At 41.0% G+C, this 27,634-nt stretch overlaps 6 protein-coding genes and 1 non-coding gene across 11 annotated transcripts; 4 read left to right on the top strand and 3 right to left on the bottom strand.

Moving 5' to 3' along the window:
• The first annotated feature begins 497 nt into the window (after positions 1-497).
• Positions 498-4,091, top strand: LOC112455288 (migration and invasion enhancer 1). Of its 2 annotated transcripts, none has more exons than XM_025017099.1 (4): positions 498-651; positions 999-1,121; positions 1,422-1,519; positions 1,603-1,856. In XM_025017099.1, exons 2-4 carry the CDS (start codon positions 1,006-1,008, stop codon positions 1,764-1,766), a joined length of 378 nt encoding a protein of 125 aa, XP_024872867.1. In that variant the 5' UTR covers positions 498-651; positions 999-1,005; the 3' UTR covers positions 1,767-1,856. The 2 variants fall into 2 exon arrangements, with proteins under 2 accessions (XP_024872867.1, XP_024872866.1); XM_025017098.1 differs by lacking the exon at positions 498-651 and adding an exon at positions 4,023-4,091 and having other exon boundaries at positions 659-1,121; positions 1,603-1,791.
• LOC112455286 (molybdenum cofactor sulfurase 3) lies at positions 1,873-7,077 on the bottom strand. 3 transcript variants are annotated; one of them, XM_025017096.1, is made up of 8 exons: positions 6,822-7,077; positions 5,840-6,065; positions 4,731-4,887; positions 3,983-4,651; positions 2,939-3,921; positions 2,654-2,848; positions 2,350-2,567; positions 1,873-2,191 (listed from the first exon to the last, which is right to left on the bottom strand). In XM_025017096.1, the coding sequence occupies exons 2-8, from the start codon at positions 5,934-5,936 to the stop codon at positions 2,006-2,008; spliced, it is 2,505 nt and encodes an 834-aa protein (XP_024872864.1). In that variant the 5' UTR covers positions 5,937-6,065; positions 6,822-7,077; the 3' UTR covers positions 1,873-2,005. The 3 variants fall into 3 exon arrangements, with proteins under 3 accessions (XP_024872864.1, XP_024872862.1, XP_024872863.1); XM_025017094.1 differs by having other exon boundaries at positions 6,832-7,077; XM_025017095.1 differs by having other exon boundaries at positions 5,840-7,077.
• Positions 7,078-7,103: 26 nt separating this feature from the next.
• Positions 7,104-7,185, top strand: Trnas-gcu. The gene has a single exon. It is a non-coding gene; the product is annotated as a tRNA-Ser (tRNA).
• Positions 7,186-8,538: 1,353 nt separating this feature from the next.
• Positions 8,539-12,198, top strand: LOC112455287 (cuticle protein 16.5-like). The gene is made up of 4 exons (XM_025017097.1): positions 8,539-8,755; positions 9,046-9,136; positions 9,455-9,990; positions 10,338-12,198. Exons 3-4 carry the CDS (start codon positions 9,979-9,981, stop codon positions 11,223-11,225), a joined length of 900 nt encoding a protein of 299 aa, XP_024872865.1. The 5' UTR covers positions 8,539-8,755; positions 9,046-9,136; positions 9,455-9,978; the 3' UTR covers positions 11,226-12,198.
• A 457-nt stretch (positions 12,199-12,655) lies between these two features.
• LOC112455285 (DNA-directed primase/polymerase protein-like) lies at positions 12,656-15,105 on the top strand. Its single transcript, XM_025017093.1, has 3 exons — positions 12,656-13,414; positions 13,619-14,406; positions 14,515-15,105. The coding sequence occupies exons 1-3, from the start codon at positions 13,100-13,102 to the stop codon at positions 14,735-14,737; spliced, it is 1,326 nt and encodes a 441-aa protein (XP_024872861.1). The 5' UTR covers positions 12,656-13,099; the 3' UTR covers positions 14,738-15,105.
• Positions 15,106-15,328: 223 nt separating this feature from the next.
• Positions 15,329-18,473, bottom strand: LOC112455290 (stAR-related lipid transfer protein 7, mitochondrial-like). 2 transcript variants are annotated; one of them, XM_025017101.1, is made up of 7 exons: positions 17,649-18,473; positions 17,408-17,565; positions 16,999-17,267; positions 16,801-16,928; positions 16,419-16,558; positions 16,022-16,336; positions 15,329-15,933 (listed from the first exon to the last, which is right to left on the bottom strand). In XM_025017101.1, the coding sequence occupies exons 1-7, from the start codon at positions 18,056-18,058 to the stop codon at positions 15,920-15,922; spliced, it is 1,434 nt and encodes a 477-aa protein (XP_024872869.1). In that variant the 5' UTR covers positions 18,059-18,473; the 3' UTR covers positions 15,329-15,919. The 2 variants fall into 2 exon arrangements, with proteins under 2 accessions (XP_024872869.1, XP_024872868.1); XM_025017100.1 differs by having other exon boundaries at positions 15,329-16,336.
• Positions 18,474-19,088: 615 nt separating this feature from the next.
• LOC112455284 lies at positions 19,089-27,555 on the bottom strand. The gene has a single exon (XM_025017092.1). It carries the CDS (start codon positions 27,531-27,533, stop codon positions 27,102-27,104), a length of 432 nt encoding a protein of 143 aa, XP_024872860.1. The 5' UTR covers positions 27,534-27,555; the 3' UTR covers positions 19,089-27,101.
• Positions 27,556-27,634: the final 79 nt, after the last annotated feature.

Here is a 27,634-nt window from a genome sequence, read left to right as displayed (position 1 = left end):
GTGTATGTTTAAACGTTTTTAACTTAAAAATTATTAGACCGAATTTGTATTAGAAATTAGAACCATGTAAAATAGGGGTAGAATTTTCAGGGGAGTGCTATAGAGTATATAGTTTTTCGTTACCGATCTTCTGGAAACCGTTTTTTCTAATTTTTTTAATTCTTACGCGAAATAATTGATCGAATCTCGGAGAGGGAGAGGGAGAGGGGGAGGGAGGGAGAGAGAGAGAGAGAGAGAGAGAGAGAGAGAGAGAGAGAGAGAGAGAGAGTATTTGCGTGTATTATTACACATGTCCTCCGGGGCGAAGCCCGGGTAACCAGCTAGTATTTTATATATTTTTCAATACTTTTTTATTACTCTTATTACTTTATTTAACTTTTACTTTATAAAATTGCGTCTTATATATGTCTATGTTATACATATACGATAACGGCGGTCGGCGATGACGGCAACCATGGTTACACGACGTAGGCGGCTACGAGGCGACTCCGATATAGAGTTCCTATCGACATGAGTGAAAACGCACCTTGACAGTGACTCTCAGCGACTCTGCGTCAACCTGTCCGAGGCCTCTGCCTGGCACTTGCCTCTCTGTCAAGCTTCTCGACGAGCGAAGAAGAGAGAGAAAGAGAGAATTGTTACGAGTTATAAGTATGTATGTATGTATGTAGTACAAGCAACGATACGTTCGCCAAATGAGATAGACGAATTTACTGTGCGCGACTCCGTTTTTTGTTTTTATTATTTTTTAACGTCACAATATGACGAAAATGTCTGTTTATCGCCGTGTGGGATTTCTGTTTCCGACAGTGCATTAAAACGTGTGTCAACAAGGTATAAAAACAATAAGAACGGAGCACGTCGACGCTTAAAGTATAACAGTACTATTTTTATTACCGACTATTGTTCGTAAACATGGATTAGGTTAGGTTAGGTTAGGTTACGTGTTAAGTGCTGCTTGATGGGTGAAGATTCATCGAGTTCTGATGATGAGTTAGCGGATGGATGGTCAATAATCGGAGGTCGGAGGGCAGATACGCTTACGCTACAAATTATACGATTATCTCAAAATGTGATAAAAAAGCAGAGGAGATGGACGTAAAAATTGACGTTGAATACTGGTGAGTGCACATACAATCGTCCAACAAAATTCCTTGTTAATCTAGCTAGATTCTAGACTATAATTAGATCAGATTATAATTAACGCGCATTCAGTTCTACTTAGGTACACGATGTCGAAATTTATCCACTTAATATATAAAGACACATACTAATTTGTAATGGAATTATTTCTTTACAATTTCTGTAGACAATATAAATATAACATCAAAATCCTAAGGAATAGATTTTTTGAAGAAAATTTTTTTTGAAAATTGATATCTCGTGGCTGGATGATAAATAAAATCATTACAATTTTACAGCGGCTCATGTGGGCACAAGAAACAATTTCTTCAGTTGGCGGAGGAGATAAAAAGGAATGTCCCCAATGTCCACGTCGCTGGCACAGCAGGAAGGCAAGGTAAGTTGTAAATGTATCATAAATGTATCATATGAATGAACAAACGTGAACAAATGGAAATATATCTGTTATCTTGATTTTAGGTTCCTTCGAAGTGCAAGTAAACGATGAATTGGTATATTCTAAGCTCCAAACACTTGCGTTTCCCGATTTTGTTGCGATCGCGGATATGATCAAAGACGTATCCGTGGGTAAACCAGTGAGGAAAGTTGACCAACAACAGCCCGTGGACTGTGTACTATTGTAAACACGTTTTTTTTTTTGTAGATCAGGTACAGAACGACAAGCTCATTTTATTGATATTTATTATAGAAATAAAAAATGTATTTACTATAAACTTTTAAAATACTTGTTTACTTAATAATATTTAGTACTTAATTATATATTAGATATTAATATACTTTTTAATACAGTAGAGATTCTTCTGTAGTTTGTTCATGATGAGTTACGCATAAAGTTTAGATAATTAATCTAGAAATCATTTGTTTAAGAATAGTAGATATGATCGCCAATCTTAAGTATACCTTGCATATTTTCCAATCTAGTTAAATAGATTCCAAATCGCAACTTTCCATGGAACTCTTCCGCTAACGTTCTTAATGGCTCGATAGTTTTCTTGCCGGTTGTTTGATCAATGCATATCATTTGACATCTCGTGCAAGGACCGTTTACCTGCCATTGAATGCATTGTAGCAATATACTTCAAATCAATATCTTAGGCTGCGGTCCACTTGACGCTACAAATGCTTCGAAGCATTCCTCTTCTCTTTTCTTTCAATGAAGAAAGCGTCAAGTGGACCGCAGCCTTAGTCAATATAAAAAATTCATACTTTAAATTTATTATTTCCAATGCGAACATGTTCCCACTGCATTTCATCAAAGGCCTTGCAGCCTTCCATAATGATGTTTCCTCTGAATCGATGCACAGCTGTGTTCTTTTCGAAATCTAAGTCGTCAGATACCTTGTCGATAAGCCATGACACACTTGCTTCGTTTACCGCTAAATATTGTGCCTGACTAGAAAATGATAATTCTGCCTTATCTAATCCTGCAAGAGAGAAATAATAAGTTCTCCACTAATCTAAGTAACCGCAACTTTGGACTTGGCATAACATTTTCGCATTTATACCATACCTTTCTTTTGTCTCTTATGACTTTGTCGAATTAATCTAAGATTTGGTTTGCCCAATGCCAAACTCAGCCACTCGGAGACTTCTGATCCGCAGTCAATACCTTGCACTCTACTCTCACATACTCTGCTTTGACATATAGGATGTTCCACTGACTTCTCATAAGTATCTTCTAAAGGGATTTCAATTGTTGGCATTCCTAAAACGATTTGTTATTACTTACGCTAAAATAACGCTATATTAAATTGTATTGCAGAATGCTTCAATCATAAAATTTAACCATTATTACCTGGATATGTTAGTTTCATAAGCTTTTGCTTTCTAAAAATAACAGGCTTGAGCAAACATAGATTCGTATGATGCTTTTGCGTCAAGCAAGTTCCAGAGGATGTCATTATCATCCATTCTCTGTCATATTCCAGACCCTTTGAATTTAAATTCCATGAATCTGCAATTTCATATGCTCCACACGATTTGATAGGGTATATAAATAACCGTTGTAAGGTACATTTGTGTATTTGTGCATTTATTTTATTAGAGTTTATAGAATTTATAATGCGATCAAGGCTTTCACGTTTATCATGAAAATCATTTTGCAAATTATTGTTTATAATATTTTTTTCGTCACTTGTAATACGTGGAATAGAATATTCTAAGATGTTGGAATTGTAAAAATGTCTGTAGTTTTTATGGAGTCCTGTCTTGCGGTTTTCCCACCATTGCGGAAATTTTCTGATACACGGTTCGTCGATGAAACATTTGGTAATCATAAGTAAGACTGTCTGAACGTCTTTAATCGTGGACATATATCCGAAAGAGATTCTCACTGCTCCGGTCGGTTTCCCATTTATTAAATCTGCAGCACCGCCACACGTGTATCCCGCTTCGTAGTTTTGAAGAATTTCTTTAGGCGAGAGAGATAAGTGTCTCTGACATGCACCGGGATTACAAAAGCAGCCTGTCCTAAGGTGAATCTTAAATAACGCTGCCATATTTACGACTTCCATGTATCCTACGTATTCACCATTAGATCGGATAAGATTAAACGCAACAATCCCCCCTTGCGAGTTGCGATCCTCATAATCAGAATCGGAGTAGAGTTTCACAACTTGTTTACCATTACAATGATGTAATGTTAGCAGGGAGTGATGCAGAGTCTTGGCGAGAGAAAAGACATGTTTCGATATTTGGTCCATAGTTAGCTTCGAAAGTATCTCAAAGCCATATTGTAACGACGCGATAGATAGGAACGGCGCGGTTCCATCTTCAAACCTGCGAAAGATGTTTCAGGATAATTTATTTGTTTCGAAGTCAAACGCGATTCTTACTTTACCTTTGATGCAATACTTGACGTTTTCTGTGAAATCTTTCAGAACTGAGAGTGACGTCCACGGTACCGCCACCGTAATAGATCTTCTCTAGAACGTCCGAGCTGGCATTCTTAACGAGTAAGGCGCCGATACCAGTGGGATAGCCAAACATTTTATAGAAAGACAGACACACGAAGTCCGGTTTGAAAGTAGATAAATCCAAATTATTCGTTGGCGCAAAGCTGGCCGCGTCGAGCAGAACGTACCATCTGGTCGACGTTCTATCAGCAAAAGTAGAAAGCGCTCCAGCATGCGCGTCTCTGATCCATTTAAGGGGATACTTTAATCCAGAAAAATTGCATTGCGCGGAATACACGAAGAGAGAATTGCTGCTCTGTCGCTCGTCGGGATCGCGAGGGCTTGAACGCTGGCCGAGAATCTGAAACGCCTGATCGTGGCCCAAGCAAATGACCTCGGCGCCTCTGGCAGCGACCACGTCTCGCATCCCGAGGACCGACGTGTGATTGTCCTGCACGTAAACGAAACTGCCCGAATGCGGGGACGTTGCTGTCCCGTTGTCCTCATCCGTCCTGAAACGGAATCCTTCCGCGATTATCTTTAGACTCCCCGTAGCGCCCGAGGTGAAGATAATGCTGTACTCATCGGGATTCGTGTTGAAGTGGCTCAGAATGCTGAGAGAATGATAATTCTAATCAACTATAAATTCATTATCTGGCACGCGCCCAATTATCTGTAGTTATGATCTCTCACCGGTATCTCATACGCTCGATAACGTCCTGTGTCGACGAACTCCCAATACCGATAGAATGCGGATTAGCGTAGAGTGAGCTATGCAGATCGGCGCTCACATTTCTGATCTGTGCATCCGAATACAGAGTTGCGCCCGCATGATCCACGTAACACTCGCCTGAAGAAAGAAAACACGTGGAGATAACAATACTTTTTATATTATTACATTTATATTATAACATTTATTTCCCGTACGGTTCTCTTGCATTAAATTAAATTTAAAATATTAAAACAAGTGTTAAAAAGATCTTTTTATTATCAAATAAATTTTATTCTTAATCTTATAATGATAATAAGTCAATGATCCAGTATCAATTTTTTTCGATTAATATTCAACGTAATAAAACAGATTGCCAAATATTAGTCAAGCCCATATTATGTCTGTAAATATTTATGCAAGACGTCTCAAAGTCCTCGAATATTCATTAAGACTGACTAATTTGGAATTGACCTTTCTTAATTAAAACATTAAAGCGTTTATAATTTTTGCATTAATTAACGATTGAAAATGAGAGACTACAAGAGACAACAAGAGAGAAAACAAATGATAAAATCTTTATTATGATTGAATATATCATTATAATAGAGATAAATAATTATCTTTATCATAATGACGTATTCTTTATTTGACTATAATTTGGATTGAAGTAACGGAATTATTTAATGTTAAAAGCCGGAAGGGTGCGATAAACAATTATAAATAATTATGGTGCGATAAAAAATTATTTTGTAACTAATAAATAATTTATTATTTTCCTCGATCCTTTCGTTAAAACGTCCGGCTGCTTTGAGACGTCCTGTACGATAATAGAGCCCCATTATGTAAATAGCTGTTGTAACAATCATCACCCGTGTCCTTGTCACGTCACTATCGCGCGTCACGGACTCGAGCACGCCGCCGTGTGTCACGCGAATAACTTCTATTGTAAACGCAAAGGTTTCAAGAAGCCATTAATGGAAATGCGTCGATATCTAAAATAAACTAGCCACCCAAGTTCCATTAGCTTAGCAAAAGCGGTTCTCCGTGGGGCGGAACCTTTCTCTCTTCACTCCTCCGAGTACCTCCTCACCTTCAAGCCTCGCGAATTCGCTCTCGAGCGTTCGCGCGGTGACTTCGTCGTAAATCGGCGTGAACTCCACCATGGTCTCCACGGTGGTCTCCCCCATATCGATTCCGGTGCCGGATCTTGGGTCCACGTGGCGCGCACTGATCGCCAGAGCTCCGCTGTCGACACGCCGGAGATCGGAGATACGCGAGCGATTGCTCAACCGAGTTTCTACTGCAGTCGCCGCTAACTATCCGCCGTCCAAGGAATAATTAATGACGCGAAGGAGATGGACGGAAGGAACCGGCAGGCACCGGCCACTATCGGCGCGATTATCGTCCGCGTGTTTACGTCGTAACGACGTAATTAACGTGGATTAGGGTGTCCGCGTGGGATAAGACTGTCATTATCGAGCGGAGCAGCGATTCTCTCAACACGATATCTTTCATATTCACGATATACGATATAAAAGAATCTCTGATATATTTTTTTGTATTGTTGCATATCACCCCGCCCGAGGGTAAATAAACGATAGAGATTTATCGTAGGATTTGCGACACGAGAACTCTAACGTCACTGTATTTTTTTTCGTACAATTTCACGTATCGTTGTGAAATTGTTTACTACACGTTACACGCCTAAATACACATTACACGGATGCTTCAACATTCGCTGGAATAAGACTTATCGATACGCGTCATGTTTAAATGTTGACTTAGTGAGAGGAGTAGCCGATCGCTCGATAATTGATATTTAGCACTTGGTGCACGCGGTTACTTTGTTTCGTATACATTTAAATGCATTTAAGTAAACGGTATCGTAATTTGTAAATTTAACTGAATTTAGATTTTAATAAATAAATATCTTTTAGTCGATCTCTCGTGTTTTTGTATAAAAGATTCGTGTATTATATGATGTCACGATTGCGCGATATGATATGATTTTGCGATGAGACTGCATCGCGAAATCACGCCAAGTTATTTAACTCGATAAAAAGCAAAGCGACCTTTTCATACAGTTATATAAATTTGTTTTTTTCCCTTTCTTTTCATAACAGCACACACGTCAGTTCGCGATCGAACCACCGATTATTTGGAACTGCATTTTGAAATGCACACGCCACGCCGTACACTTGCAGACTAATGCTGATACATATTTTATATCGGATAGTAGGCTTTTTTTTATTACTCGGGTCTTGTGTAATTTATGAAAGTTGCAGAGTAATGATATCGCGAGAAGTCGGGACACCACGACTTACTACGAACATTTCGAACCCTTCAACGTGCGTGACGAGGTGGCCGAGTGGTTAAGGCGTTGGACTGCTAATCCAATGTGCTCTGCACGCGTGGGTTCGAATCCCATCCTCGTCGTATTTTTTTTTCTTTTTTTTTTTTTTTACTTTCTCGCAGAAGGCAAATTTAATGTTACATAAAGCGATATCTGTGACGATCTACAATTTAAACTTTATGCGACAATTTAAACAAAAAAATTTCTGTGAAATAACCATGCCATGCAGAAAATTAGGAGGGACAACTGTATATTTCGTATCAAAGATAATTATATCAATCGGGGTTCACGTTCTATAATATATCATCATATAATAATCTCATAAATTTAAATTAATCACGTAAAAGAGATATCCTGTCAATGATAACTCATTTGCGAGCCGTTTCAAGATAATGTTGTTTGCCGAATGGAAATTTTGTGTGAACTCCATATGCCTCATGTCGAAGTTGGACTCAAGTATCAAATAGCATATATATAACAAAGAGAACGTTAAACCGCTTTTGCATGTGAGATATTTTGAGTAAGAGTTGACGAGTCGTCGACGTTCCTGAAAATAAAGAATTTACTGGGGGTGATACTGGGTCACGGACGGAAATACGTAACCTCCGCGTGTGCGGTGTACTTTTACAAAGGAAAAAATTCGACGACTTATGTGAAGGGATACGCCCGTCCGTGACCTAGCACCATCGCACCTAAAGCACAGTGGTGACCAACTTTTACACAACAAAGGGGCTGACGGTGTTATATAAATATTCAATATATTGCATCGCGCAAATTTTATGCGTCTTTCGCTTTATATTTATGAGCGATTCAATTGAACCTTCAAAGATTTCAGGGATATTTTCGAGTTCGTTGGAAGAACAGCTTTTGATCAAACATATAGCGTGGTTCTGCAGTTCTCATAAATGTTGAAACAAACAATGAGAATGAGACACCCTAATTGAAATATCGCGATTCATATAATGCGATTGCACAAGTATTTATAAAGAGTAATTATGAGTATGAAAGTAATAAAGTATTATCCCAAACGTTGGCAGGTTACGCGTGTTCCCGAGATCATATTAAAAATCCATTAAGCGTAATTTATAAGTGGAACGTCGAGGAGAGCCGATATCATGATTATTCATTTTCTCTCGTATCTCTTATCGCTGCATTTATCATTTATTGGTTTTAATCTGTTCTCTGATATAATCGCGTTGATATTACTCTGTATTTGATATTACTGTGTATTTACGGAGAAGAGAGATTAAGTTCTCCCGCAAATTTATTCGAAATTTTCCACTTGTTCATTTCTAGCTTAAGATTAATCGCATTATACGTTTTCATTGTGATATAACGATCTTACTCGTAAAATTCGCGAGACAAAGAGCGAATTGATAAACACGATGCTCACTGTTTTTATTTTAATTTGAAACCAATCGTTGTTTTTTTTCCAGATTGAGTACACCATTTAATTCGAGTTAGAAATAAAAATGGAATTTAGTCCTCAAGGCTTGACGAAACTGTCCACAGGCGATCACGCCCATTTCATATCTAATAACTAGAGCACCTAAAAAGCGTTACGTATTTCCACTGTTACACATATGACACCGCTTGTGCCGATACGGGAATTTGGAGAAAGTGCGTCCTTGGCGAGTTTTACAATATCATATGGTGAGTTTATATAAATGTATCATATATTACGTAAGGAGAGACTTGCAAAGTTATATGCGAGAATCGCACCGCCGGGTTTCCTTCTTTCCAAGTGAATTAGATTAATCTCACGTACACTGTCATTGCGTATTCGTGTGTAATTAAAACATGAGAGTAATGTCCATTTCTACTAATTCAGATTAACTTTAAATCTTTTTCTAAATTCTTAGAACTAGTTAATCAGCATTGATAGAAATGGACATAAGGCTTGTAAGAGGATTTAACTTACTTTATATCTTTTTAATTTGCAGAACTAGTTAATCTGCATTGGTAGAAATGGACATAAGGCTTGTAAGAAGAACAGTTGCCTAATTATGACGCTCGCATCGAAAAAAGAATTTCGTGAGTATTTGTACCTTTTTTACGCACATTATTAAATATTAAAGGATAAAATTTAAACCAAAACCTTGAGTTAAATCGTTATTTTTGACTACCATGTCGAATTTTATTACTTTGACACAAAAAACTATTACTTTAACTCCCTTGGTCTAGTTCAATTAACATTGTTTCAGTAAAATTAACGACATATTGAGTGATATTGAGTAAGAGCAGTGACGACTTATAGAAATGGTTAAAAATGATTCAAATTGAGTCCAATTTAACACTCCGAACTTAACAGTGCAAGAGAGATATTGAAATATTTCATTTTTATTGTTACAGCTAAATGTTTATTTAGAGAAACGACACGCGAAGAAACGAGAGTAACAGGATAATCGATGAAATCGAAAGTACATACAAGAGCGCATCACGATATTATCAAATTCACCTTATTTGTAAATATTGTGCATATTTGTCGGATGCGTCGTATCGCCAGGATATCAAGAGTGAGGAGTAATTATCAAGGATAAGTGCGTTGTGCCCTCGACGTTCTCTAATAAACCGTACAATGCCAGATCCGCGATCTGAATTTCGTGGGGAGCCACGCCCGTGCAATTCGTCCGTGTTCCCCCTCGAGCGGCTGTCCTACCTCTCCTTTACGCCTCCTTTCGTATGTTCCTTTCTTGATGATTTCCCACAAAGAAGTCCCATATACATCTCCCTCTCCCATCGACCATGCCCAATCACCTCGAACAAGGTACCCAAAATTCGATCGAACCCCCTACAACTTCACCCGCGTATAAATAGTGGCCGACAGCTACCATTTCGGCAGAAACCCAGTAGTTGTTCCACCTCAGACGAGCAAAATGGCATTCAAGGTAAGCACGTCAATTCTGTCGGGAAATTATTTCGATATTTTATACCAAGTAACATAGTGTAAAATCTTAAGAAACGAGATCCATCTCGCGTAAAACATACAGAAGGAGGAGGAGAACTGCGAAAGAACTTGACAGTTAATAGATTTCCAATTACGGATAATCAAAGCATCTATTTCGTACATTCTGGATTCTTATAATCCATATTATAGTAAAATGAAATAAATAAGTAGTTTAAGGAGATAAATCTGATCTTATTTTCCAATCGAAGATCCTTAAAAGTTAAACCTGTAAAAAATAGTGCAAAAATATCTATACATCATTGATGAGACCAATTCATTTCTCTGCAGTTCATAGTGCTCGCAGCCTTCGTTGCGATAGCGAGTGCCGGCGGACCGGCGGCCTACGACATCGGCACGTTATCCGCCGACCACAACAGCATCGGCTACAGCCAGGAATCCACGCAGAAGGGTTACGCCGGCCAGAATGTCGTGTCCTCGTACAGCCGCGCCGAGGACTCCGCGCACTCGTCGGTACGCGTGAGCAACAGCCACGTGAGCAACGACGCCCTGCTGGAGCAGCACGCCATCGGCTACGGCTACGGATACGCCGCGCCGGCCTTGGCCAAGCCCCTGATCGCCGCACAACCCGCGCCCCTGATCGCCAAAGCCGCTTACGCCTCGCCAGCCTTGGCGACATACGCCGCTCACCCTGCCCCGGTGCTCGCTAAAGCCGCATACGCCGCGCCCGCTTACGGATACGCTGCCGCGCCCGCTTACGGATACGCTGCCGCGCCCGCTTACGGATACGCTGCCGCACCCGCTTATGGATACGCTGCCGCGCCCGCTTATGGATATGCCGCCGCGGCCGCACCGGCTCTCTTGGCCGCGAAGACGGCATATGCCGCACCCGCTGCCTACAGTTACGCCAGCCCGCTCCTGGCCAAGACCTACGCCGCCCCGGCCCCGCTCATCGCTAAGACCGCCGCGTACACCTATGCCGCGCCAGCAGCCCCCCTGATCACCAAGGCCGCTTATGCCGCTCCGCTTCTGTCCAAGACCTATGCCGCGCCGATTGCCGCCCCGCTTTTGGCAAAGCCCGCTTACGCGTACAGCGGCTACGGTGCTCATGCCGCGCCGCTAATCGCCAAGACCTATGCCGCCCCTTACTCGTACGAGACAGCTGCACCTGTGGTGCACGCCGCCTTCAGCGGCTTCGGCACTAGCTATTCCTGGTAAACGATTCCGATAACTGTAGATCTCTCGCGGTTCAGCGCAAGTCCCCTCGACACAGTATATCGTATTCCCTCTGATACATGCGCAGGATTATCTACGTAGATGTGTATATACTTAATATTTATAGTATATAATATTTTTATATTTATATACCTCATTGTATACACTGCGTATTCTGCTCACTCTATCCATGAAACCTTCAACAGAATCCTTCACACAAGACACCTCTTGACACGGAACACATTTCTTAAAGTACAATACTCGTATTTTGCAGATTAATAGCGAACAGACATTTTTTTTGTATTAGATATGAATAAAGCGAACTTTTGTTAACAGGACGAAAACACCTTCACTTTTTAATCTACACGTAAGGCATCGTTTCTCGCGCGGTTAAGCAGGCGGCTTAACGAAAGTGATCTCTCGATCAGTCCTCTTTACGAAATCGACACGAGTATTCTTGTTCTCCCGTTTGCACGTTCTTCATCTGCGTATGAATATCGTTAATCCGGCACGTACACAGGAAAGAAAGTCGCGTGCGTGCAGCGAGAACGATTGAACAGCGAGCACAAAAGACTGAGAAAACGAGTTAGCTGAAAGCGTAACTTGATGTAAAAGAGAATAGACGCGTATCGCCTAATTTCCAGTTGTAACTCAAAAGAATTTGCATACAATGGATAATCGAAAAATACGTCGATCGCTCCACAACATCGTTGAACGAATCCGCTTGAATAGTCGACTACAGGCTGACTTTCACATATGACCGGTTTTCCCGTAAACAGACGCGATGATGAAATGATCGATGCGTGATCTAGTTTCTTATTTGGCACAGAATTCGTTGCGGTTTATTTAGCCGACTCTATTAGGTTGATTCGTAAATAAGTTCCGCTGCAGGTGACGACAATCTATACTGTGAAATTCGTAGGGTGAAGTTATATTCAATTTAAGTCGTTTTTAATAATTTCTTATAAGTCATCATTGCGCCTACTCAATATGTCGTTAATTTAACTAAAACAAGAGTTAAAATAATATTGTTTTGTGTTAAAATAATAAATTTCGACACACACGGTAGTTAAAAATAACAAAAATGTTATTAACACGCCGCAGGTCATTGTTTAGAAACCGTTTTTAAAGAAACTCGATTTAAAAAATGGAACTTATTACGAATCAATCCAATAGAACATTTATTAACGCGGTTTATTAATTTTGATAAATAAAGTCAAATTGCGGTCTATTTCCTTTCTCCTCATTCTTCGATTTAAAGAACTTTCCAGCAAGACACAAGTCGACACAAGTGTCGTTTTATCTTTGTTACTCATTGCCAAAAAAGAAAGATAGGCTGCGGTCCACTTGACGCTACAAATGCTTCGAACCATTCCTCTTCCCTTTTCTTTCAATGAAGAAAGAAGGAGGATAAGAATGCTCCAAACCATTTGTAGCGTCAAGTGGACCGCAGCCATAGTTTGCGTCGACTTGTGTTTTTTACTGGTAAGCTCTCATTGGTAATTGTATTGTTATTATTGTTAATATGTCAAACAAGCGAGCGGAATGTAATTGTGGCGTGGGAGTCTAAATCGAGGACATAATATATCTTTTCTGTGCCTTTATAAATCATAACATTTCTCTTGTATGTACATAATTGCCGCCATCATGCGCAGAACTTGATCGTCATCTTTCTTCGCATCGTGAGCGACCATCAGGCCATCAGCCTGATCAGCCATTCAGTCAACACAACATTGGCGGGAAACGCTAGTTTAGATCAGCTGTTCCAGATACGGTGTGTTTACGTCGCCGATCTGAATTACCTGAAATCGCGATAGACCGACAGTGATCGCACAAACTGACCGTTTGCAACCGTGAAATCAATTCGATCGATCAGGATGGATCCAATTTGCACGAGGAAGTTTTACGGCGATAGGAAACAAAGGAAGCCATCACCACCCAGGTCCAACTGGGTGAAAATGTACCGGGTAATGCCGTCGCACATACTGGGCCCGACTCAGTACTGGCAGGAGTTTTACAAACAAGCTGACGCGCTGGTCGCGTCTGTCGAACGCAGTACCAAAACGGACACGCTATGCACCTTCGCGTACCAGCAGCCCAGCGACGGCAGTCGCAGATTCGTCGTCGCGCATCCGGAGGTCTATTGGTGGTATTACAAGACCAAGCCGCCAGAAGAGAGATGCTCGTACGAGGTGAGCATGCTCGCCTACAATTCCACCTTGTACACACAGAAAAGGAACACAAAGTTTAAGAGTATATTCTAAATACATAGACATTTTTTTATAACTCAAAGTTGAAATTATTTAATGTACAATCACGTTTTAAAATACTGTTAATCACATTTAAATATAATAACATGTGCTATATTTACTTATAGAAAATTATAAATCCAACAGGTAATACCAAAGGATTCACCGTGTTGGCTATATCTGGACTTGGAATACCCAATCGACCTAAATCCCCTTTGCGACGGGTCGCGTATAACCAGGACGCTGATAGATATCATACGAGCGTACTTACTTAATCACTATCATCTGTTATGCGACAGAAGTAACTTTTTAATACTGGATTCTACATCCAATAAGAAATTCAGCAGACACGTAATTTTTACTCTGAAGGATGTGGCTTTTAAAGACAACCTGCATGTTGGAAAACTCGTCAAAACTATATGTAATGATATCCTGTTCTACTTGAAGTCGGATAATCCGTCACATGGAATTTTGAATCATTTTAACAAAGCGGACTTGAAGGAAATGCTTGTGATGACACAGCACGGCGAAAAATTGTTCGTTGACACTGGTGTCTATACCAAGAATAGACATTTTAGAGTGTACCTGTCCACCAAATGGGGAAAGCAATCGTATCTAACAGTCTCTGCAGATTGCGTGCATAACCCAGTGAATAAGTGCAAGGAGAAGGAGCTAGGGATCTTTTTGGATTCTCTGATATCATACTTTCCAAACAAGCAGAATTTAATTATGCTCGAGTTTTCGAATCGAAGCGACGTAAAAGCTCAGCTTTACTCAAAAGTACCGAGACAACCCAGTCACGAGAATGATGACCAGACTTCACCATACCCTGAAATAGATAGGTACATTAGCAGTCTCATTGAGCCTGGCAAGATACGTAGCGCCAGATATTTTGATAAAAACAAAACGCTGAGATACGAAATTTATGGCAACAGGTAACACTATTCGATAATCTAACAATTATCAATTTTTATTTTTCTATATACATCGGTCCGGCTATGTTAAAGATAGCGTATATAATACTTTGACATTATTTTTTACAGATACTGTGAAAACATTGGTAGGTATCATAAAAGCAACAACGTATATTGGATTGTGGATTTAAATACAAAAAAGATATATCAGAAATGTCACGATGCAGACTGCGCGGGTTTTGCATCTATGCCAAAAAGTTTACCGGAAGAAATTGCATTCAAGTTAGACGTAGAAGGTGATACTTTTATATCCGGCGCAATAGTAGATGAAGATGTTACAGAGAAGACATAAAAAGTAAATATACGTAAAATACTTAAAATATATGTAATATGCGTAAAATAATATAATATAAAAATATGTATAAACGGCTTTGATTATTCCTCAATAAATTTATTTTTAGTATGGCTTTCTGTAATGCCTTTTGAAATTATACATTGACACAAGTAATTAAAAAATGATATTTTAATAACATTTTCTATTTACGAGAAATAGATATAAACAACATTATTATTTACTATTAACATCCTGTGATTGACACATAGTTTATTTACATAACATTATTCCTCTAATGAAATTTATTACACTTACATATATTCTCTATGATCATTTCCTTATACAATTTGAAAAGCGTGACTATTTTCATATATGTAATATATAAATATATATTATATATGTATGCATATATATATTTATATATATATATAGTTATATGTATTTACATCATGCATATACATATATGTGTTTTATATACAATACGAAATACTTAAGATATATTTATATAATACATATGTATAACATATTTTAAAAAATTGTTAATGTTTCTTAATAAAATCGGGAATTTAATGGAAAAATTTTTACTAATTAACTTTTAAAGGATAAGCGTATTTATATATTACTCTGAAAAGGTTAATATTAATACAAATTTAAGAAAAGTATAGCATCAAAAGAATTGAAGTTTTTGTTGTAAATTCACATTTGTGACAAATATACACAAATGAATTAAATAATACATAAATATATCTTATGTGTCTCATACTATATTTAGAGATACGATGAATTCAATTTGCTTTGTACAGATATTTTTATACTGTATAAATTATCAAATTTAAACAGCTCAACATATTACGTTTCCACAACCTAAAAGTCAGACTTTGCTTGCTTTTGTTCATTATCTTACATATAATGCAAATTTTCGATGAACAAATGGTTAAAGGCGATGACATACCTAATCAGTCTCACTTCTTGATTAATATATTTTTGTTCCTTCTTATAAAAAATAGAAATCATACTTTTTTAAAAAGGGACGGTGAACAGTTGATCATATCAAATTCACAATTCCTTCTTATTATCTATGAAACCAGTAGTATTATTTGTCCAATATACGTTAATAAAATGTCAGTTGTTCCACAATGTTATCATCCACGAATCTGTTCTATAGCTTTATCGGCAGATTATTGTTTCCTCCATGCGAAATCACGTTAAAACATCTACTAGTCAAAAGTTACTGCATTAAATCCATTTGTCAAAAATCAAAAAATGTAAATAATTTCGTAAGATAGAAATAATGTAATAAACCTTGCTCTTCTTTAGGTGCAGTAGGGATATCCTTATTTTTACTTTCCGTCAAGTCACTTTCTTGCTGTACACCATGCGTCACATCTAACTTGTTAGTATCGTTAGTATCGTTAGAATCGTCTTGTTGATCTTTATAATCTCTCGATGTTTCATCATTCTTTAACTTATCTTCTACATTGACTTTGATTTGCTCTTTGGAAATGCCCTCTTCAGATAAAGTAAGACGATTACTGTCAGGCGCATTCTTTTTCATTAGTTTATATTTTTGGTAATCTTTTGAGGCTTGTCTCATACGAACTAGAAAATCTGGTAAACCTAAAGATAAATATTACAATTATTATTATTACAAATGCATTGAAAAAGGTATTATATAATTTATTTTATAATTACGACAAACCTCTCAGTGCTACCCATGCAGTGACAGCGGATGGTACAGCGACGCCAGGATCATCAAAGTAAGTAAGTCCAAATTCAATGCCTGGCTCGTGGAATTCCGTGTAAGGTTTTATCACCATGTACGACCAATATGTTCTGACTCTGTTATACACAGACAGTAAATTCTTTATTATTCATTTATTAAAAAAAAAGAATATTTTTCTCTTATTTTGCTATTTTTAATTCTGGTAATTTAAATACTTAGTTATTAAACTAATTATCAAAGTGAATTGTTTCGTTAACAAAATATAATAGATATTAAAGAGAACTGATCAACTGACACACACACACTTCATGATATTTTGTACATATATATTTCTATATGAACTCTTGACTTTATATACCTGCAAATTCCTCTTCTTTCTGGTATATCGGGATGTTCCGTCACTCGACTGACAATGACTACAAGTCCCTTCTCCCTATCCATGACCCATCGCCGTTGATATACATAATCTCTATTAGAAAATAATTTCTGCACAAATGCAAATTAACGAATCATTAAGTGAGATTTATCCAAAAATAGCATACTATGTTACACCTACAGGCCAGATCATTTCCCAATGAATAACATCAGTGCTATGATTAACAGACGATTCGCACTTCGGATCAGTCTCAATAATCTGCAGCTCCTGAGCAGTGGGATCCCATTGCTTTCTATAATCTACATCGATTTGTACTTGCATAAAATCTTCGGCAGTAACATCCGAGAACGAACCGTACACTTTGTAGGCAAATAATCCACCCGAACCAGGCTCTATTTTCCTCCATATCAACATATCCTGACGCTCGATAAAAGGTTGCCAGCCGTCTCCTGCACACATTTTGAATATTATATGTAAACTTCACATTCACATATTAAACAATGTATAATATAAAAGCACATATACAAATAATCGTAATAAGATATTTCAAATAACAAGATATTGAATAGTTAATAGAAGAAACACCTACGATCTTCGTGAGAAGCAGCGTGAGGCTGAACTACACATTTACATTTACAGTATTTTACATTAGGCTGTACAGTGTCGATAATAATTCGCAAATGACACTTTGCGCAGACCACCGTGGAGTCTCGCAATCTGTAAATTCCCTCAATCTCACGATTATACCTGCAATGCAAAGAGTCAAAAAGAATTATCCTGGAAACACACTGCACATGTATCTTGTTCCTATAAACATCTCTCCCAACTACCTATTAATCTCTTCGTCGCTTATCCTGTCGCGGTCCCAGTTGTACACGCTCACGCCGGCCGCGCTTATCAGGAAATTCCTGGCGTTCTTGGCGAGTCTGAGCCTCCACTGGCGCATGAACTCCCTCAGCGCTATCTCGTCCCATATCCTCGTGTACAGGTGGAATATCTGGATGCACCTCCTGATCCTCTGGGCCGCCACGAACTCGAACTGCCTCTTGCAGGCCTGGGCCACCTGCGTGCCCTGCTCCCGGACCCACGAGCTTATCCTCCTGCGGTAGCTGCCAAGTCTGCCGCGACCTTGCGCCCTCGGGCCGCAGTGCTGCAGGACGAGCGCTAACCTACCGTTACCGTCGCCGTAACCGGCGTTGAACCTTCTCAGAACGTGACCGGTCAGCTTCCACGTGTACATCGTTCGCTCCCGATACCCCGCTACGTTACGAATCCCCCGCACGGAGCGCGATCAAGCTGCTCGGTCTCATTTACGATCGTCGGACCTCCCGAGACGAGATAACCGCAAACTCGTGGCGGATACTGCGTAACACCTCGTGCGCCGGTGTCTCGGGTTTTTTCTTTCCCTTCGTTCTCGCCGCCGATAAAACTGATCACGCGTGCGAGAAGTGTTTTTTTTTTTTATTTTTTTTATTTCAAGGTACTCGCGTACTCGATCAGGAAAGTCGGGGAAATAATTATAGGAGGAAATTTGTACTCATCACCGTCCGCGACACATAACCGCGCGTACATAACCATCGATCGGCGGCAGGACAAGGACGTTGTGCCCGTTGTGGTGTTCCGGATTCCGGAGCCGCGGAGCGGAGTGGCGCGGAGCAGAGATGCGCCGCGGAGCCGGGAGCGGAGCAGTCGCGCGAGCGCCGCAAGCGGACATGTGCCTGATGTGCCGCGACTGCCGCGCCGCCTGCCGGCGAGATCGGAGCGTCGCGCCGGCGCGGAGAAACCGCCAATCGACTCGCGGATTTCAAATCTTCGAGGATGAACGCCGCGGAGGTTGGCGCCGGCCAGGGAGTAAGATATATACTTCCTGGCGCCGGCACATCCGGCTTCCCGCTCGTGGAAAATCACGTTCCGCGCGCGGTGTCGTCAATTATTAGTTTGAATGGTTTGACATCGAGTGGCGATGCGCGCAAGAGAGAGATCAGCTTGTTTAAACGTAAAGAGGTAATAATAACGTGATTTCTTTGACGTAATTCAATCGACGTGGCCGCGGCTAGAATTCCTCAAGTGAGAGCTCGGCGACGCCGTTAGACAATTTTTGATCATCGATTCGCCATTTGGTTTCAGGCTAAGAATTTACATTCTATATTATTTATTTTATAGATTTACTTATTATAATAGCGTTATATATAGATAATATATATATAATAATAAATCAAACGGAAGTGCCGTGCGGGCGGTAGTGGAAGATGTTCACAGCCGGAGGGAGATTTCGGATATCGTTTTTTTATTAACGTTTTATCAGTTACAATTTTGATTACATACACATAATGTGGAGTCGTCTTTAAACACACGGCTGCTATGATACAAATGACGAGGATAAAAATTTTGGAGTGCGTAAAAATGTGATTGGATGACAATTCGCTCTTTGCTCCTATCCTTCCTCCCTTCCTTCCCCCCTTTTACCCCCCCCTTCTGCCCCCGCTTCCTCTCCTTCACTACTTCATTGGTCATGGCGATGGGCCAACCTTGAACGTATATTAATATAATATACCGAGTTTTTGGCCCATGTCCACTAGAGTACAGGGTAGGTAAGGTTTTGTGATATCCTTGAAATCGCAATTAAATCGTCCCTAATTCGCTAATATTTTACACGCAATGTCGGTGCGCGATCATCGCTCAAGACTGGCCCGGCGCGGTTGACGATCCGATCGACGACCACCCGCCCAATCTCTCCGGACTGCGTTTCTCCGCACCGAGACCACGGAGAGAGGCCACCGGGAGGCCTCCGTGCCAAATTCAGAGGACGGTATTTACAGAGGGAATTTTATACGGGATACAGCCGGCCGAAACCCGGCAAACGCGCGTTCCTGCCGCAAGGGATATTACGTTTACACGGAACATCAGCCCCCCTCCCTCGTCTCTCGCTCGCTAGACGTTCTCTCGGGGAAAAACGAAAACGCGGCGTTTAAAAGACGTCTGAGGAACATCCGAGAGAGGCCGAGGCGTCCTTCACGCGACTTTCGTGCGGCCGGGCCCGTGGAAATTGCGCGGAGATGCACCGACCGCCGTGCATTAATTAATTCCGACTCGGCTCCAGCTTTCTGATGTTAAATAGAAGAAGAATTTTCTATCTAAACTAATAGTTACGAAAGTTAGCCTCGACTGTACCGACGTTCTCGAAGCGGCCTCGGCGCGAGCAATACTCTCTCTTCCTCGATTACAATTTTAACGCTAATGTAAAATATAATTGGAATATAATAATTATTTGATGAAAATATAAGTAAAGTTGTTCGAAAGTGCCTGATTTTGCGGCAAAATCGCGTTCTTCTTGTCGCGATTAAACGATTAAACGATTCAAATTGTGCTTGCAGCCGAACGTGTGCTGGGATCTGCAAGGACGAGGCAAAATCTCGAGGAATGCCAAGGTGCGATTACGCAAACGAGAAAAGGTCCTCTGAACTTGGAACAATAACGGTAGGTTGCCTTCGCGCGTGTACGTTGTACTCAGCGACGAGTGGCACGTCTTCTTTTTTTTTTGTTCTCTCTCTTTCACTTTACCATTATACATACGATTGATCATCTGTCAACAATTATTTGGAATATTATCCCTTAGGTAAACAGTATCGGGGTGGACAACAGGATGAGACGCTAATCGGTCTAGGATCGCGGCGCGATACACGACACCTCCGTAACGCTAATCTGCTTCTCCTGAGACACGGTCGGTGAGTGTGATATGCAATTTATTTCGTGGAGAGTTTTCTAAATTGTGCGCAGATCGCGCATCTGCGATGATAGCTGAACTGCCTCCGTTCGGAGCGATACAAATCACACCCGGCGTTGACGATCCAGAGACAAGCTTTCCAAATGTACATATGCGGCCGACTTGTACAAACGATTAGAAATTTCTGCGGGGATTCATTTGACAAGATAAAGCGCGTCCAAGTATCGAGTTTTCTCCATTCTCGTATTCTAATTGCTCTTGCTGTGTGAAAAATTGAAAGCGGATTGCCGAGAAGTCTCCGGTATTTGAATTTAAATTCGAATTATTTGAATTATTTGAATATTGAAAAGTCTAAATATTTTGAGCGGAGCTGCTCGACCACTAAAACGCTGAAATGAGAAACTCTGCGAAGATCAGTCCTACGACTCGGAGATTTGCGATAATCGACCTGGCGAAAAGGAAATGGTCAGTAATGATCGCGGTAGCTCGCAAGCATTCGGCTGCTCAGTCCAAAGCTCGCAAGTAATGCTTTTGAATACGACACACTCTTCTCCCTGAGTCAAAATGTACTCGAGATCTTTTCGACTCAGAAACCGAACCGTCGCGTCGTGCGATAAAGATTCTCGTACGCGAAATTCACGCGCATGTAAAACAGTCAATCACGTTTTCGGACGGCATTTCTGTCGGAATTAGCCGAATTATATTTTCGATTCGTTTAAAGATGACAATCCTGTTTATGGCGCGAAAAAGGAAACAACTCGTTGGAATCTTTAGACTCGACAAAAATAGCTCTGCAGTTCGTCTTTACAATTCCTCATTTTCTGACAAAATACCAATTGTTCCACCATAGATCGTGTATCATTAATCAAACGTCAATGCGGATGTAGTGAATGGGTCAATTAAATGAACACGGTACTCGCGGCACACTCACAAACGCTAGATGAACAGTTTCGTTTATTAACAGTCTATCAAATATTAATCGTGAATTACAACGACATCGCGGTAATACGACCGGCAAATGTCATTCGTGCTAAATCTTGTTGATGAATAGAAATTAAGCTAATCGAGCGCTGGCTGTTTATCAGCCGATGGCTTCGTGAATCGCGCGGCGCGTTATGCACGATCGCAAAAGGTTTAATTGAACGTTATCGTTTTAGTGCGTTTAATGATGCAGCTTACCACGAGAATCCGACGTGAATACATTCAATTTCCCCGCCGCGTGTAATTACGCGATATCCCGCGAAATAGAAGCTTTCGGTTATTAGGTAAAATAAAGATTCAAGATAATGATAAATATTTAATTATTTTTTTAATACACCGATTATTAAATTTACTTCGAAATTAAAATCGACTTTAAGTGTATATTGGCTTTAATTTAACTTAACTTGATTTAGCCTGAAAAGAAGCTCATGGTTTCCGTTGAATACACAATATTACACATTAGAGAATACGGAAATTTAATTTACTCCACAATCTTAAATGAGTTTGTCTGAAAAAGATAAATATGTGCTTGAGATCATAAATTAATAATTATAAATAGATATATACAAATGTGGTGGAATAAACATTTCCAAAGGGAGATGCTAATCGGGAAATACGTGAAAAGTGCTGCATTCATGCCTTGAAGCTGCGTTACATTGCGCAATGTGCGAATCAAAGGTAATTTCAGCCGAATTAGATGAAAATAGAATGACTCATTAACGAGAAATTGCAACAGCCCTTTGATTGCTCGCGAGTACTGAGGATCGCGCAACAAAGACCGTAATTAATACGAATTTGCGTTAAACAATTAAGAGTGATTCGCGTATTAGTGATACTTTTCGAAGTACATTACGCATATCTTTCGCTCTCGTAGACCTTTACAACAAGGCCAGCTGCGCATTTCGTGCGGAAACGCAAAGCGCGACTTCAAAGGCAAGCGTTTAAATGTCATTCTGGTCGTCAGCGTGAGGGACTCGTATTACTACATCGTTCAAAATATATGTTTCCCTTCGTACGAGAAATTGCGCGCGTTTCCACACCTCGCAGATGCGTGTCCGTAGAAAAATGCATGGGAGAAGAAAAGATAAGAAAAGTGAAACGCGCCCGAAGCTAAAAACCGCATCCTCCGCAGATTAATACGCGACCCCGGGTCATCAGTTTGCGATCGACTGTCACTCATGAATTCATGATACTTGTCACGGTTACTTTCACCGCGAACCTGCGATCCACTCGTCTCTTATTGCGCATAATGCAAAAGACTCGTGATGAGTCTTCTGATTACATACGGCGACGAACGATCACGACTCTCTCGCAGGACTTTTGTTCGAAGCTAAAATAGCTTTCGGTGAAGATGCGGCCGAGTTTGGATGCGCGTGATTATATACCTCGTCTCGCATTTCGACTATTGTCGAAATGCATCACCGACTATTCGAACGGAGCAATCGAGATTTATCTAACAACCGAAATGCATACTCCAAAGAGAGACGATTTTCGCGGGTGATGACTTTTGCAGGAAAAAAAGTAATAAAATATCTAACGCATAAACGAGAATATCTAATGATATTTGCTAAACCTTTATCCAGTCTGTTCCAATGTCCGAGGACCAATCTCACCAGAGCCAGCTAGCTAATTTGCTTCAAGCGGCTCTTCATCCCTTTCCGAAGCTTCGAGCTGTGGAAAGAGGCGAGGAACCGATAAAGGTATCCGCGATTAGAGTCAATCATCGTCGGTAAAACCGGCCGTAAATGTTCATCGGTACACGCCTTACGATTGTTGCTTCTCCCTGTGAATGTGACTAGTTCGACACTGCGGAATGTTTTCAAAGATCTCGCTTTGCGGCGAGGCGCCGTTAATCACGCCTCGCGAACGCGTTACAGATTGGAACGAGGATCGTCGAGAATATGTCCTTTCCTTATACGGAGGGCGAGTCGTGCCGCTCGAGGCTGGGCGATGCACTTTCTCCCGGCAAGGATTTTAAGTTTCCATACGTTCGCCGCCTCTCCGCGCGACTTTGCCGCAACGTTACACGTTCGGTGCTTTTACGCTCGGTACTTTCGACTCCGTCGCGCGGATCGGCCTGCTACTTTCGTGTTTTCGGCCCTAGGCCCGTGGGGCGTTATAATTCCGGCTTTTCGTGTGTGCTTCGCTAACAATTAAAAATTTGTTCGCCTATTACTTATCATTTCGTGTATTTTTTGTCGTTTAAATTCAATTCACATTATTAGGGTATAATAATTAATTAATTAATTAATTAATTAATTATAATAGTGTCATTATAATTCGTAATAATATACAACATTTGTCAATAGATCATTTATGCTAAAACCCACTGCATGCTCGTGTCGAAATCACTCGCATTCTCTCCCATGCTCTCCCTGCACATACACACACACACACACGTGCACGCACTGACATGCATACATATGCGCTTCCCTAACACACATGCGCTCTCCTCTTTCTCTCTTTTCTATCTCGCTCTCTTTCTCCACGACATCGCTTAGCTTTCTCTCATTCTCTCTCTACACGTTCAAGTGTATTTCACGAAGTACACCTTCCTCCTACTTTCGCACACTCTCACGCCGTGGGACTGTACTGGCTTCACGCGTGGCTTATCTAACTAATTCGTGATTTACGTGTGATTTCGGGGTATACGTGTATGTGAATGTGTATGTGTAAATGCACGTACAAATGCGTGCACATCGGCGCGCGCGCGTACGCGTCCCCTCTTTTCTTCTTTTAAGATTTACAATTACAAGCGACTCGTCTCCCGTTCTCGGTACATTCTATATGTAAACCATACGTATGTGTAGCCTACTTTGTAATAAAACAAAAAAAAAGGATACAAGATCAATGTGCGGCAATACCTTTGCATTAAAAACCGAGAAAATAACGAGAAAGCGATGGCATTTTTCTCTCGAAAAGCGGAGGAGTTAAAGATTACACGAATGATGCTATTGTGTCGCGTATTGTGTGTACTATGTGAGACAATGATCTTTGTACATATTTTAAAATGTATTGCCGCGCGATATCGACACGACAAAGATGCGGAAGATGCTCTCGCCTTGGGAAGACGCAGAGTTTACGGACGTGACAAAACGCCGGCGTTTATATGCTGCCGTCTTTTTCCTCTTACTGTTCTTTTGATAAAATCCGACGAACAAACTTTTATCCATCCGCTCGTAGGCTCTCTCGAGAATAGTTCAATTAGAATTTCGCAGCCGCAAAACGCCGCTTGTTTCTCTATTCTTTGGACTACCATCAAACAAATAGTAAACAGAACGAAACGTAATTCTGATTTGAGCTTCGTGGAGCGGAGGGAACTGAAAGCTAGAAACGTCCTTTCAGACTACGACGGCGCAGACCCGTTAATGACAATGATATGGAAGCGGCTCGCGCGATAATCCGCGAGTGCGCTTCGCGATCTACATCGACGGAGTGTTTGAGAGAACGGAGCGATTCATGACACGCAAATTACTTGTGTGTTTGTGTCTTGTGTGTATGTTGTGTGCGAAGAGCTTGTATTCCGAAATCGAAGCAGAGCTCGTACCTACGTCGTGCTCAAGCGCGTGACGCGAAAGAGTCACGCGGGAAAACACCGACAAATCGCAGTTTGTGTGATGTATAGTAATTACCAACTAAAACGATGTTCCCCTTTCTTACATTTCGACGCATGTGTAACTTCGAATCTCGTCAAAACAAATACTGTTTCCATCGAATATATAATGTATCAGAAATATACAATATGTATATCAGAATACAGGATCTGCATACGAATTACACTTTAAAGCTATAAGATTTCTCTTCAATTCAAAATTGGAACGAATCATTTGTAATGACACCGCACAAAGACAAATGATTCGAAGACCCGAAGGGCACATTGATCGACAAGTAATATATCGATGATTTAAATAAAGTTTGTCGTTAAAAAATCTTATAAAAATCATCTGAATGCTAAAAGAAGGGAACATAACGAATCACAAAGAGCAATATAAAAATAGGAACATATGCGACGTATATAAACAAAATGAGGAACATATACATGATGTTTAAAACGTAACACGCAAGGAACTTAGTTCGGATTTACGTGTACATATTGTACGTGTTGTGTGCGTTATGTGCCGTCATCTGACATACATTGTATAAAGTATCGAATCACCACGCGCATTACTTATGTATCGAATAAAATGATAAGGTCCTAATGTTGCTGTTAAAAAGAGTCTCGTTTAAAAATCAAAGCACAATCAGATTAGTGAACGTAAAGTATTCACCTAGATATATAAAGTTAGAATTCGACATATAATTCATAAGACGTGGGTACGTGCTGTGCTACGTGTCGTACCGCAATGTATTCTAAACATAAAACACGAGGCTTGTTTACAACGAATGTTAAAAACGCTTTTACAATTTTCTTTTTTCCTGCACCGTGGGGGGTTGATTCCGTGTCTCGTCTCGGTTTTGAGAAAGCTTTATACTTATGTTACATATACCAACCGTGTTGAACCTTTGGAACGAAGTCTCTCTCTTACATATTTAGTGTGCAAAATATTCTTACGCTTTCCGTGGTTCGTCAAATAATTATTATTTTATATAATAATAATAAAGGATAAAATTCTACAACGAGCCCTCGGGACAATCAACGAGGCTATGCATTGGCGTTCGGTCGGTCCCCGCGCTTAAAAATCTTCGAGTCGAAGGTGACTCTAACGCTTCGTCTTCCTCACTCTTTCTCTGCTTCTCTGTTTACCTCACTCACACCCTCTCACATTCATTTTCTCTTTCTCTCTCCCATATACCCCGAACTACTATCACACCACGCATTCTGCCTAACTTGCACACTGACGTTTGCACAAATACGTACTTACGATATATATATAGTTCTTACAATATATTTTATATATATATTCATTTACTCTATTAATTATATCAATACTGTTGACGGATAGAGATTCATTCACAGATCGCACCAGAGCGGATAATCGTCTCTGACGCGCGTGGCGTTAACATTCCTCCTTCTCGCTTCTTCTTCATTCGCGAGCGATTCTTCACCCCCTCCCCCCAATCACATCGTTCCACCTTTCATATTTAACATAATTTTTGACATAAAGTTTTTTTTATCACACGCTAAAACACTTTGATCTCCTCTATCCCGGAGATCGTCGTCCGTTCGCACGATGTCCCGAAACGATATAGCGCTCCACGAATAAACGGGTGGCAACTGCCGCTCTCCCCTTTTCCTGTCTGGCGCTCCCATCATCCAGTTTCTTCCATAATCTTCCCGTATCGTCGTGGTGGATTCGGAGACACCGCGCTACCTCCCCTCCGTTCGAGAATTAGAAAAAACGGTACAAACTCGAGCAGATGCCGCCGCATATTGTCCGTCCTCATTCTCGACAGCGTCGCAACATCAACGGCGTCAGCGGGTCGTACAACAATTTGACGCGAAACCGAATCAGCAGTATCAGAGCACTTTTGCACAAACACGTTTCCCACTCACATCGAGTTCCAAACGTCGCTCTCTGGTCTGATCATCTCGTTTTCTCGTGCGAAATGACCCATATTTACGTACTGTAAAGTGTACTCATTTGTGACCGCGCTGCGCGAGGAAATACTCTATCTGCTGTAGACAGAGCAGTTGCTGCACCAAGCTCTGTAACGGGTCCTGGCCCGGCTGGAGTTGGCCCTGCTGCCCTTGGAGCCCCTGCGGCTGCATCAAGCCTCCACCAGTAGGCTGAGCAGACGTAGGCAGCAGCATCGTGGTGCCCGGACCTGACTGCTCGGCCAACAACTGTCGTTGCAGCTGTTGCGCCTGGTAATGAGCCACCGCCATCAGTTCCGAGGACTCCATGCCCATCGAGGCGGCGGCAGCGGCGGCGGCGGCGGCGGCGGCGGCCACGTGACCCAACTGCGGATGCTGCTCCGGATGATGGTGGCCCGGTGCTGCTGTTGGCAAGCCGGGCTGGCAGGCCAATGGCGGTAGCATGCCGACATGCGACGACAACCTGCCAGTCATGGAGCCGGCCGCGGAGGCCAAATAGGCGGCGGCAGTGGGGAGGCTAGGATTCTCGCCCCGCTAGGGAGCCACGTTCTTGGGCCTGCGCCCCCGTCGCCCCC

Source organism: Temnothorax curvispinosus, unplaced genomic scaffold, assembly GCF_003070985.1.
Source record: "Temnothorax curvispinosus isolate PA1 unplaced genomic scaffold, ASM307098v1 QBEX01005984.1, whole genome shotgun sequence".
Classification (NCBI taxonomy): Eukaryota; Metazoa; Arthropoda; class Insecta; order Hymenoptera; family Formicidae; genus Temnothorax; species Temnothorax curvispinosus.
Note: the sequence above shows the minus strand (reverse complement) of the source record. Positions and strands in the feature narration are given on the sequence as shown.